The following is a 12,598-nucleotide window of genomic DNA, read 5'->3' as shown; positions in this document are numbered from 1 at the left end:
TTATTGCGATTTAAAAAAAAAAAAAATATGTAGAAGAATACGTATCGGCCTACACTGAGGGAAAAAAATGTTTTTTATATTTTTTGGGGATATTTATTTTAGCAAAAAGTAAAAAAATTGAATTTTTTTCAAAATTGACGCCCTATTTTTGTTTATAGCGCAAAAAATAAAAACAGAAGTGATCAAATACCACCAAAAGAAAGCTCTATTTGTGGTAAAAAAAAGGACGCCAATTTTGTTTGGGAGCCACGTCGCACGACCGCGCAATTGTCTGTTAAAGTAACGCAGTGCCAAATCGCAAAAAGGGGCCAGGTCCTTTATCTGCATAATGGTCCGGGGCTTAAGTGATTAATGAAGGTACAACATTTAGAAACTCACATGGTTGATGACTAAAAGAGGAACATCTACAGTGGGGATCGAAAGTTTGGGCACCCCAGGTAAAAATTTGTATTAATGTGCATAACGAAGCCAAGGAAAGATGGAAAAATCTCCAAAAGACATCAAATTACAGATTCGACATTCTTATAATAACGTCAAAAAAAGTTAGATTTTATTTCCATCATTTACACTTTCAAAATTACAGAAAACAAAAAAATGGCTTCTGCAAAAGTTTGGGGACCCTGCAGAATTTATAGCATGCACTGCCCCCTTTGCAAAGCTGAGACCTGCCAGTGTCATGGATTGTTCTCAATCATCGTCTGGGAAGACCAGGTGATGTCAATCTCAAAGGTTTTAAATGCCCAGACTCATCTGACCTTGCCCCAACAATCAGCACCATGGGTTCCTCTAAGCAGTTGTCTAGAAAACTGAAACTGAAAATAGTTGACGCTCACAAAGCTGGAGAAGGCTATAAGAAGATAGCAAAGCGTTTTCAGATGTCAATATTCTCTGTTCGGAATGTAATTAAGAAATGGCAGTCATCAGGAACAGTGGAAGTTAAAGCAAGATCTGGAAGACCAAGAAAAATATCAGACAGAACAGTTCGCAGGATTGTGAGAAAAGCAATTCAAAACCCACGTTTGACGGCACGATACCTCCAGAAAGATCTGGCAGACACTGGAGTTGTGGTACACTATTCCACTATAAAGAGATACTTGTACAAATATGGTCTTCATGGAAGAGTCATGAGAAGAAAGCCTCTTCTACGTCCTCACCACAAAAATCAGCGTTTGAACTTTGCAAATTGACATATAGACAAGTCTGATGTATTTTGGAAACAAGTTCTGTGGACCGATGAGGTTAAAATAGAACTTTTTGGCCGAAATGAGCAAAGGTACATTTGGAGAATTAAGGGCACAGAATTTAATGAAAAGAACCTCTGTCCAACTGTCAAGCATGGGGGTGGATCAATCATGCTTTGGGGTTGTATTGCAGCCAGTGGCACAGGGAACATTTCACGACTAGAAGGAAAAATGGATTCAATAAAATTTCAGCAAATTTTGGATGGTAACTTGATGCCATCTGTGAAAAAGCTGAAGTTAAAGAGAGGATGCCTTCTACAAATGGATAATGATCCTAAACACACCGCAAAATCCATGGGGGATTAATTCAAGAGGCGTAAACTGAAGGTTTTGCCATGGCCTTCACAATCTCCTGACCTCAACATAATTGAAAATCTATGGATAGACCTTAAAAGAGCAGTGCGTGACAGACAGCCCAGAATACTCAAAGAACTGGAAGACTTTTGTAAGGAAGAATGGGCAAAGATACCTCAAACAAGAATTGAAAGACTCTTGGTTGGCTGGCTACAAAAAGCATTTACAAGCTGTGATATTTGCCAAAGGGGGCAGTACAAGATATTAACTCTGCAGGGTGCCCAAACTTATGCAGACGCCATTTTTTTGTTTTCTGTCATTTTGAAAAAAAAAAATGGTTGTGAAACGAATCATCTGAGTTTCTATTATTTCTTATGGGGAAGTTTGCTTTGATATAAAAATTCGTTGGATTACAAGCATGTTTCTGGAACGAATTATGCTCGCAATCCTTGGATTACACTTTATCACATTTTTGCTTTTTTAACCACTTGCCGCCCGCCAATGACAGATTGACGGCGGCAAAGTGGTTGTAGAATCCTGACTGGACGTCATATGACGTCCTCAGGATTCTGAGCCGCTGCGTGCCCCCGGGGGCACACATCGCGGCGATCGTTGTTGCGGGGTGTCAGTCTGACAACCCGCAACACCGATCTAGGTAAAGAGTCTCTCACGGAGACTCTTTACCACGTGATCAGCCGTGTCCAATCACGGCTGATCACGATGTAAATAGGAAAAGTTGGTAATCGGCGCGAGTAGAGGAGAGCTGCTCCTGTGACAGGGGGGGGTTTGTGCTGATCGATCATCAGCACAGCCCCCCCGAGGATGCCCACTGGACCACCAGGGATGGCCATATAGACCACCAGAAATTAAAAAATAAATAAAGGATGCCACCCTAGACCACCAGGGATGAGGAGGACACAGAAAATGGATGCCAATCAGTGCCGCAATGAATGCCAATCAGTGCCCACAATGGGCATCACTGATTGGCAGGCATTGTTTGGCACTGATTGGCATCCCTTAGTACAACACATACAATAGTGCCCATCTATGCCCATCCGTACCACCTATCAGTGCCCATCCATGCCGCCTATCAGTGCCCATCTATGCCGCCTATCCGTGCCCATCCGTGCCGCCTATCCGTGCCCATCCGTGCCGCCTATCCGTGCCCAGCCATGCCGCCTATCCGTGCCCATCTGTGCCACCTATCCGTGCCCATGTGTGCCGCCTATCCTAGCCCATCCATGCCGCCTATCCGTGCCGCCTATCAGTGCCCATCCGTGCTGCCCATCAGTGCCGCATATTAGTGCCCATCAATGCCACCACATCAGTGCCCATCAGTGAAGGAGAAAACTTACTTATTTACAATGTTTTATAACAGAAAGAAAAAAAAACGTTTTTTTTTCTAAATTTTCGGTCATTTTTTTTTTTTTTTTGCAGAAATACCACCAAAAGAAAGCTCTATTTGTGGGTACAAAATGATAAAAATTTAGTTTGGGTACAGTGTAGCATCACCGCGCAAATGTCATTCAAAGTGCAACAGCACTGAAAGCTAAAAATTGGTCTGGGCAGGAAGGTGTAGAAGTGCCCTGTATGGAAGTGGTTAAGCAGGGGACAGAAAGGAACAATGCTACCAAAAAGAACTATAGCAGCTTTCCCTATTCCGATAGGACCTTGGTTATCGGAGTCAGGACTTTCTGCGTGTTAATGTAACATTAGTCACTTTCCCAGGTGTTCAGAGAGAGTAGAGGAGAGGGAAGGTGCCCTCTGCTGCAATCTTAGCATGGTGTCAGCTCTCTGTAGTAATGAGAGTGGAGAGAAGGCTGTAGTATTAGGCACACCCTGCACCTCCCCTCACAGCTCCTCCAGCTGCTGGACTGTAAAGCTGCTCAGAAGGGAACTCTGCACAGGAACGCCATCCACATACTACAATACAGCTAGGGAAGCCACATAACCAAGTCACACAGGGACAATAACACACCTCACAGCACACACTCACACAACTACCAATATACCCTGCATACTATAGCTTTAATACTAGTAATACACTGGAGATAAAACTGCTTCGTGTCATTTAGGAGACGACTCAGCCTGCGCTTCGAAGAAATGGATTGATTTATACCAACGTGGGACATGTCATCTGTCAGGTTAGTTCTTAACGTCACTTTGTTTACTTTATTTAGGACCTGATTACTAATTAACATTTGATTCTATTTCCGAGTAAGCATTTGGTATTATTACTATGAATGAGAACTTTTCTGATTTACGATTGCCTCGTACTATCTCCGTTGCGATGATTGTTTTCTATGTGCTCTGTTCACACCACAACGCTTCCTTGAGGTGGGTTGCGACGTGCTGCGCTGCAAAGACTTCAATGAAGTGTCAATTTGTGACGCTTCAAACATGTTAGTACAAAATACTAATGCCTCGTACACACGATTAGTTTTTTTCGACAGGAAAACCGCGTTTTTTTTTTCTTCAGCAGGAAAACGGCTCAAAATGTTTTGGTCACTCAAATTTTGGCTGAAATTCCGAACGTGAAGAACGCGGTGAGGTACAACACGTACGACGAGCCGAGATCGATGCAGTTCAATAGGCTGCTTGAATCTAAGCCTGCGCGTTTTTTTTTGTGCGTCGTAATTGCATACAGACGAACGAGATTCGCGATAAGATTTTTTCCTGTCACGAAAATTGAGATCCTGCTCTCAATCTTTTCTTGGCAGGAAAACTGACAGAAAAAAGGGTGATGGAGCATACACACGGTCGGTTTTCCTGACAAAAACCTCACATCGCACTTTTCCTGTCAGGAAAACTCATCATGCGTACGAGACATTACAGTTTTTTGTTTTTGTTTTTAAAGGTATGTATATGGGAGTCATTTAAAACACCCCAAACCTGCGCAAATGGCAAAATAATTAATAATAGTGACAATGAGAGCAGCTCGTTGTAAAAAAGAATAAGTGAAGAAAAAATCTATAAAAATAATTATTAATTTGAACCGCGCTCTCGCGTGCAAATGCTAAAAGTGCATCAAACAATGTCAGCAAAAACAATCACAAAGTATACATAATGTGTAAAGATTGTATATAAAGTCCATCAAAAATAGTATCTATTAAAGGGATTGTAAAGGTTTGTTTTTTATTTTCTAAATAGGTTCCTTTAAGCTAGTGCATTGTTGGTTCACTTACCCTTTCCTTCAATTTCCCTTCTAAGGGCCGGATTCAGATACTTTGGAGTATCTTTAGATGGGGCGTAACGTATCTCAGATACGTTACGTCGCCGTAAATTAGGGCGCAAGTTCCGTATTCAGAAAGAACTTGCGCCCTTAGTTACGGCGGCGTAACGTATGTTGTCCGGCGTAAGCCTGCCTAATTCAAATGGGGATGATGTGGGCGTGTTTTATTTAAATGAGTGGTGACCCCGTGTATTTGCGCCGTTCGTAAAATCCCAGTGCGCATGCTCGAAATTACGCCGCAAATCGTAATTGCTTTAGACGTGAACGTAACTTACGTACAGCCCTATTCGCGAACGACTTACGCAAACGACGTAAAATTTCCAAAACTCAACGCGGGAACGACGTCCATACTTAAAGCGGTGTTTCACCCTAAAAACAAATTTCTAGCATACTAGCGCGAGCTACAGTATGCCTTTCTTTTATTTTTTAGTCGCCGTACTTACGGTTTACTGCCGTAGTGAAGTTTCAGACTCCCCGCTGGGAATGAGCGTTCCTATGCACAGGGAAGATGATTGACGGCCGGCTATGGCGCGTCACGCTGCCCGAAGATAGCCGAAATAGGACTTGCCTCTTCACGGCGCTATACGGCGCACAGACATCGGAGCTGACTGCGCAGGCGCCGTGAAGAGGCAAGTCCTATTTCGGCTATCTTCGGGCAGCGTGACGCGCCATAGCCGGCCGTCAATCATTTTCCCTGTGCATAGGAACGCCCATTCCCCGCGGGGAGTCTGAAACTTCACTACGGCAGTAAACCGAACAGCGCCAAAAAATAAAAGAAAGGCGTACTGTAGATCGCGCTAGTATGCTTGATGGCATGCTAGAAAAAAAAATATGTTTTTTTAGGGTGAACCCCCGCTTTAACATTGGCTACGCCTCATATAGCAGGGGTAACTTTACACCGGAAAAAGCCTAACGTAACCAACGTGAAAAAAATGCGCCGGCTGGACGTACGTTTCTAAATCGGCGTATCTACCTAATTTGCATATTCATCGCGTAACTATAGGGAAGCGCCCCCTATCGGCCAGCGTAAATATGCAGCCTAAGATACGACGGTGTAAGACACTTAAGCCGGTCAGATCTCAGGGAAATTCTGGCGTATCTAGCTTTCTGAATACAGAAAGAAGATACGCCGGCGCTTTGTAGCACTTACGCGGCGTATCAATAGATACGCCAGCGTAAAGGCTATCTGAATCCGGGCCTAAATGTTTATTTTCTTTGTTTTCTTTGTCTGAATTTCTCACTTCCTGTTCCTCGTCAGTAAGCTGTTCTGGCTGACTAACCCCCAGCCAGAACGGCTCGGATGATGGTGGCAAGCTTACTGAGGAGAAACAGGAAGTGAGAAATTCAGACAAAAGAAAAGAAAAACATTTAGAAGGGAAATCGAATGAAAAGGTAAGTGAACCAACAATGCACTAGCTTAAAGGAACCTATTTAGAAAATAAAAAACAAACCTTTACAACCCCTTTAAGTGTCCAATACAAGTAAATAATCAATAAAGTGCACATGAATCTTCCTGTTCCTGGTGAACAATAAGGAGTGACTGTAGGTGTAAGTTCTTGTTTTTTTATGTGAACATCTTCATAGCAATCTGTTCCACATTAGTGATTTACTAAATACAGGCAGTCCCCTAGTTACAAACATCCGACTTACGTACGACTCCTACTTACAAACGGAGGGAGACAACAGGAAGTGAGAGGAAATCTCCCCCTAGGAAGGGAAATGTTCTCCTTATCATGGAAAAAGGTGTCTCTACTGAATCCTTGTTTCCACATCAACCCAAAACGTTCAAAATCTGATTGTCACAGGAACAGAAAGTGAGGTGACATCTTCTGAACAAGGGCACAGACAGCAAAACAAACGTTACAGGTAGAGGTGCACCCAATGGAAATTTTGGTGCCGAAAACGAAACCAAAAATTCAGGATGAACTTGGCTAAAACCGAAAATTACAGTTTTTTAAAAAATATATACCATATTTATCGCGGTATAACACGCTCCCGCGTATACCGCGCACCCCTAAAGTGGCCCCCAATCCTGTGGGAAAAAAAGTTTTTTTGTTTTTTTGTACTTACAGTTTTGGTGTCTTGCGCGGCGTCCATCGGCGGCCTCGTCGGGTCCGGCGTCCTTCTGCGGCTTCAGGGGTCCTCTTCGGCGGGTCCGGCGTCCGTCTTCGGCGGGTCGGTGTCCTCTTCGGCGGGTCGGTGTCCTCTTCGGCGGGTCGGTGTCCTCTTCGGAGGGTCGGGGGTCCTCTTCGGCAGGTCCGGCGTCCTTCTGCGGCGTCCTCGCGTCCTCCCCGCTCGTTTCCCGCCACGAGTTTGAATACTGCGCCGGCATATACCGAGCGCAGTACACTCGTGAATCTTCGGGCAGGCTCGGCAACTGTCGCGCTGACATCCTGTACGCTCATGTGCGAGAGGCGCCGAGACTGCCCGAAGATTCACGAGTGTACTGCGCTCGGTATATGCCGGCGCAGTATTCAAACTCGTGGCGGGAAAGCGGGTATCGGCGTATATCGCGCACCCACGATTTTGCCCTGATTTTCAGGGCAAAATAGTGCGCGGTATACGCCGATAAATACGGTATATATTTTTATATACAATTGTATTATATTCAACTTTTTATTTAATATCATGATCGTCGGCCATTATTGGCATCTTTAGACCCCTTTCACACTGAAGCAGTTTTCATGTGTTTTAACGCTAAAAATAGCGCCTGTAAAGTGCCTGAAAAAGGCCTCTCATGCCTCCCCAGTGTGAAAACCCTAATGCTTTCACAATGGGGCGGTGCGCTTGCGGGGTGGGAAAAAAAGTCAGCGCTCCTACATCGCCCCTGCCCATTGGAATGAATGGGCATCGCTTCGGAAGCGCCGCGACACGGGGGCTTTTAACCCCCTCTTGGGTTTAAAAGCGCTCCACTAGCGGCTGACAAGCGCCGCTTAAACAGCTAAGCGACCCGCCGCCCCACTGTGAATGTAGCCTTAAAGCAAGAAAAGCTCAAGAAAAATGCATCCCCTTTAAATTTTATGTATGTCTTCGCGTCGGTCTGTTGCGCTTCCATTGTGGTGTTAAAAATCTTGCTTGCTGCATTTTTGGTCAGTTAAAAAAACGGCACCAAAAACGCACCTACCCATTGAAATGCATTGAAAACGCAGCAAGAACGCATTAATAGCGCACCCATGTTACATTTTTGATGCGGTTTTTGAGGTACATGACCTATGGAAAACACACTATAAGCACAGTAAAATCGTGGCAAAATTGTGTGTATTTTAGGCGCCATTATCTGCATAATGCCAACAACTATTTTCGGGTGATATGTTTCAATGCATCTACTCACAGGGGTGTTAACCCTTCACTATGCTATCCAAAAATCGAGTTACACTTAAAAAATGTACCTGTTCCAACTTACATATTCAACCCAAAGCGGAGTTCCACTCGTTTGTACGTTTTTTTAGTCAGCAGCTACAAAAAGTGGAGCTGCTGACTTTTAATAAACACACACTCACCTGTGCCACGGTCCAGCGATGTGGTCACACGGAGCCTCGCTCCTCTCCCCCGCCTCTCTGCGGCACCATCATTGCAAGTGTGGGCACCCAGCTGTGACAGCTTGCGGCTTTACAGCCAGGTGCGCACTGCGCATGCACGAGTGTTGCTGCACTCTCCAAGTGGCCCGGCAATCTTCTGAAACCTGTGATGTGTCCCAGAAGATTGCAGAGAGGGAGGGACCGCCTAAGGAGAGAGGAGTAGTTGCCTAGGCGGCAAGGTGATGGAAGGAGGAAGTGGGACAGGAAGTACCTGTCAAAACTAGTTATCCACTCCCCCCCCCCCCCCCGAAAAAAAATGACATGCCAAATGTGGCATGTAAGGGGACGAGAAGTGCTTACAGCGGAAGATCGACTTTTGGGTGAATATACACTTTATGTACACTTTATACACTTTATGTACACTTTACTTTATATATATATATATATATATATACAGAGCTTTTTTTCTCAGAATAGGTGCAGGAACTCAACCATGACCCGTTCAGATTTCACAAACAGTAGAAGGGTCTTAAAGGGACATTAAATACCAGGATTGCATTACATACAGAGTGTAGAGTTCAGTGGGTTACACACAGAGTGCAGAGCTGTCACTTGTAAACACAGAAACCAGACTTCTATATTTACAAGTGATTGTGGTGAGCAGGGACCAAAGGGTCTGAGCCAGAGGTGGTGGAACTGAGTTCCCCCAAGTTCCCCCTGAAAAAAAGCCCTGTGTGTGTATATATATATATATATATATATATATATATATATATAAAATATCCCACATACATAGGGCCAGATTCAGAGAAATCCGCGGCGGCGTAACGTATCACATTTACGTTACACCGCCGCAAGTTTTACGGGCAAGTGCTTGATTCACAAAGCACTTGCCTGTAAAGTTGCAGCGGCGTAGCGTAAATCCCTCCAGCGCAAGCCTGCCTAATTCAAATGGGGCGTGGATCATTTAAATTAGGCGCGTTCCCGCGCCGAACCTACTGCGCATGCTCCGTTTAAAAATTTCCCGCCATGCTTTGCGCGAAATTACGTTGCACCGACGTGATTTTTTGAACGTCGACGTGAGTTACGTCCTTTCCTATTCACGGACGACTTACGCAAAAAAAATTTTCTTTAAATTCGACGCGGGAATGACGGCCATACTTTAACATGGCAAGTCTAAAGATAGGCCAAGAAATAGCAGCTTTAACTATACGCCGGGAAAAGCCGACTAGCGACGACGTAAGAGAATGCGGCCGCACGTACCTTCGGGAATCGCCGGAAAAAGCTAATTAGCGTACCCGACGCGGAAAACGACGCAAACTCCACCCAGCGGGCGCCGAAGTATTACACCTACGATCCGAAGGCGTACGAAGCCGTACGCTTGTGGGATCGAAGCCAGAAGCCGTCGTATCTTGGTTTGAGGATTCAAACTAAAGATACGACGTGGCAAATTTGAAAGTACACCGGCGTTTCAGTAGATACTCTGGCGTACTCTCACTGTGAATCTGGCCCATAGTTCTTATTAGTGGGGCAAACTGACATTCGTTTTCGACCGCACTGACGAGAAAATTCAAAGGAGCAGGATGGAAAAATGTTCTCGATTGGAGAAATTTCGAACTGTGTATGTGGTTTTCTTTCTGTAAAGTCCATTCATTCCAAAATCAAATGTTAGAATCAAATGAAATCTTTTGAACTGCAAACAAATTTTTGGTATTCATTTTCCATTTTTTGGGCGATTTTTCATATCAATTTTCCTAAGGCTTTTCCTAAAATCTGGTGCAGCCTTGCATAAAAACCAATCAGCTTCCAGGATTTTTGGAAAAGCTTTATTGAACAAGCTCAAGTTAAATGCTGATTGGCTACCATGCACAACTGCACCAGATTTTGCACCCGTCAGTTTTAGTAAATCAACCTCCGTGTGTTGAGTGTTTGCTACCTTATGGTGTTTTGGTTACCTGTTTATAATGATGTAATGCAAAACATATTCAAACGCATGCAATAATAATACTATCATCCAACTGGATATCTTTTAGCTATGCTAGGCTGTTATTTCATAGGGAAAGCTATGTCAAGTCACTCATTTTTGAATCAAGCTTTAGGGGACTTTCACACTGAGGCACTTGGTGCGCTGGCGATAAAAAAACGCTATTTTTAGCCGCGCTTTACTGTCGTGTTAGCCGTGATTTTCGGACTATAACGGGGAGATTTTAACCCCCGCTATCGGCCAAAAAGGGTTAATCCTGCCCGCAAAACGCAGCTGCAGCAGCGGTTTGCAGGCGGTACGGCCGCGCTGCCCTATTGATTTCAATAGGGCGCTATAGGAGCGGTATTTTCAAATCGCCCCCCAAAGATGCGGCTGGCAGGACTTTTTTTTACCGTCCTGCCAGCGCAGCGCTCCAATGTGAAAGCCCTCTGGCTTTCACACTGGATAGAAAGGAGCAGCTCTTTCAGGGCGCTTTGCAAGCGCTGTTTTTAGCGCGATAGCGCCTGCAAAGCACCTCAGTGTGAAAGCAGCCTTAGTGCTGCAGATGAATAATAATTTATTGTAAAATTCAATGAATTCATGTTGAAGTTGCATTACTTACATATTACTAATTTTGCCATATTTACTACTATTTGACAAATATTAAAATATATATTCGTTAAAAAAAAATATATATATATATACCGTATATATATATATATATATATATATATATATATATATATATATATATATATATATATATACTGTATTTACAATGTAATATAATATAATCTATATATTGTATCTACAAATTAGGCAGTGGGTTGCCTAGTTTTTCTTTGTATACGTATGATATGCAGAATTGTATTTATGTTTTATCTCTATTGCTCTCTGTCAAGTTATTTCGTTTAAAGTTGAGAGCTATTACTTCAAACAACTTGCTGAACCAGAAAAAGAAAGGTGTAATTTGTATGAGTCACTATTTTTGTTTTCATACTTTTTCACATTGGTCTAAGTGTAGGTGTAAATCTAATTTTATCCTTTGTAATTACACCTTTGTGGTGTCGGTGGGAATTGAATTTGCAGCTTGTGTGAATTTCACGTAATTTAGCAACTAATTACCTGTTATTACGATCACCGGATGTCCCATTGTGATAAGTTGTCAGCATATCAATCCAATTTGTCTACGACTGACAAAAATATGATTTAGAAAAAAATTGCATTAAGCCCAGGTTCACACTAACATGCGACTGACATGTCAAATCGGTGGGAGCTGCCGGCAATGGCACCATCCTAACCGGTGTGGCGCTGCACCGATTTCAAAAAGTAGTTTCTGTACTACTTTTTTCGATTTTCGGGCCGCCATTTACATTGACATCTGTGCAGAAATCTGCACAGATGTCTCTGTAATCGCGGCTCGAAATCGGGACTGACAAGCGGGAGGGAAATTGTGCGAGTTTAGCTGAACTTGCACGGCTTCATTCCTGTAGCCCAGTGTGAACCTGGGCTAAATGAGATTTTGTACAATTCACAAAACAGATATAGATAAGAAAGGCCTGGTACACACGGGCAGAATATTGGCCAGTAGCGGCTGGTTCAACAGAAACCGGTCAATATTCGGCCCCAGTGTACATCAGCTTGTCCGAAAGAAGTTGACCGTACATCTGGCTTCTGTTGAATGGGCATGCTGGAAAATCAGCATCTGATTAGCACTGGCAAAAATGGAATGCCAAAGCTGACTGGTGTGTTCTGGTGGGGGTGCAGTTCCCCTGTCAGAACACAATAGCTGAGTGGAGAAATTGCGGTACTAACATCGTGCAGTTAGTACAGTGACCTCCTCCCCGAGGTCCTCCATTTTTTTTCCGTTCAGCCCACTGGCTTTGACCGGTTAAGACCGACGCACGACTATTTACATTGGCAGAATGGCACGGCTGGGCACGTGAAAGTACAGGTACGTCCCCTTTAAGATGCCCAGCTGTGGGTTGCGAGCGCGCCACTGCCGGCTCGCCTGCGACCCGGTCCTTTCCTCCGTGACCGCGCCCGCGGGACCCATGGACCCGATCGCCGCTGTTGTCTCGCGATCGGGTCACAGAGCTGAAGAACAGGGAGAGGCAAGTGTAAACAAACCTTCCTCGTTCTTCCTAGGGTGGCTGTTAGTGACCGTCTGTTTCCTGTGTTAGGGAACGACGATCAGTGACGTCACATGCACAGCCACCCCCCCCCCCCCCCCACAGTAAGAACACTCCCTTAGTACACACTTAACCCCTACAGCGCCCCCTCCTGGTTAACCCCTTCACTGCTAGTGTCATTTTCACAGTAATCAGTGCATTTTTATAGCACTTTTCGC

General features: G+C 44.2%; 1 protein-coding gene across 2 annotated transcripts in view; it reads left to right on the top strand.

Annotated features, from left to right (window-relative positions):
• Nucleotides 1-3,308: 3,308 nt before the first annotated feature.
• Nucleotides 3,309-12,598, top strand: part of ADGRG2 (adhesion G protein-coupled receptor G2) — a 216,903-nt gene continuing 207,613 nt past the window's right edge. For both annotated transcript variants that reach the window (XM_040338220.1, XM_040338219.1), the window contains exon 1: nucleotides 3,309-3,679. In XM_040338220.1, coding sequence (XP_040194154.1) covers nucleotides 3,666-3,679 — 14 coding nt within the window. In that variant the 5' untranslated portion in view covers nucleotides 3,309-3,665. The remainder of the gene's footprint in view (nucleotides 3,680-12,598) is intronic.

The sequence above is a fragment of the Rana temporaria genome, chromosome 2 (assembly GCF_905171775.1).
Source record: "Rana temporaria chromosome 2, aRanTem1.1, whole genome shotgun sequence".
In the NCBI taxonomy this organism is placed as follows: domain Eukaryota; kingdom Metazoa; phylum Chordata; class Amphibia; order Anura; family Ranidae; genus Rana; species Rana temporaria.
The sequence above is the reverse complement of the archived record's forward strand: the minus strand, read 5'-3'. Positions and strand labels throughout refer to the sequence as shown.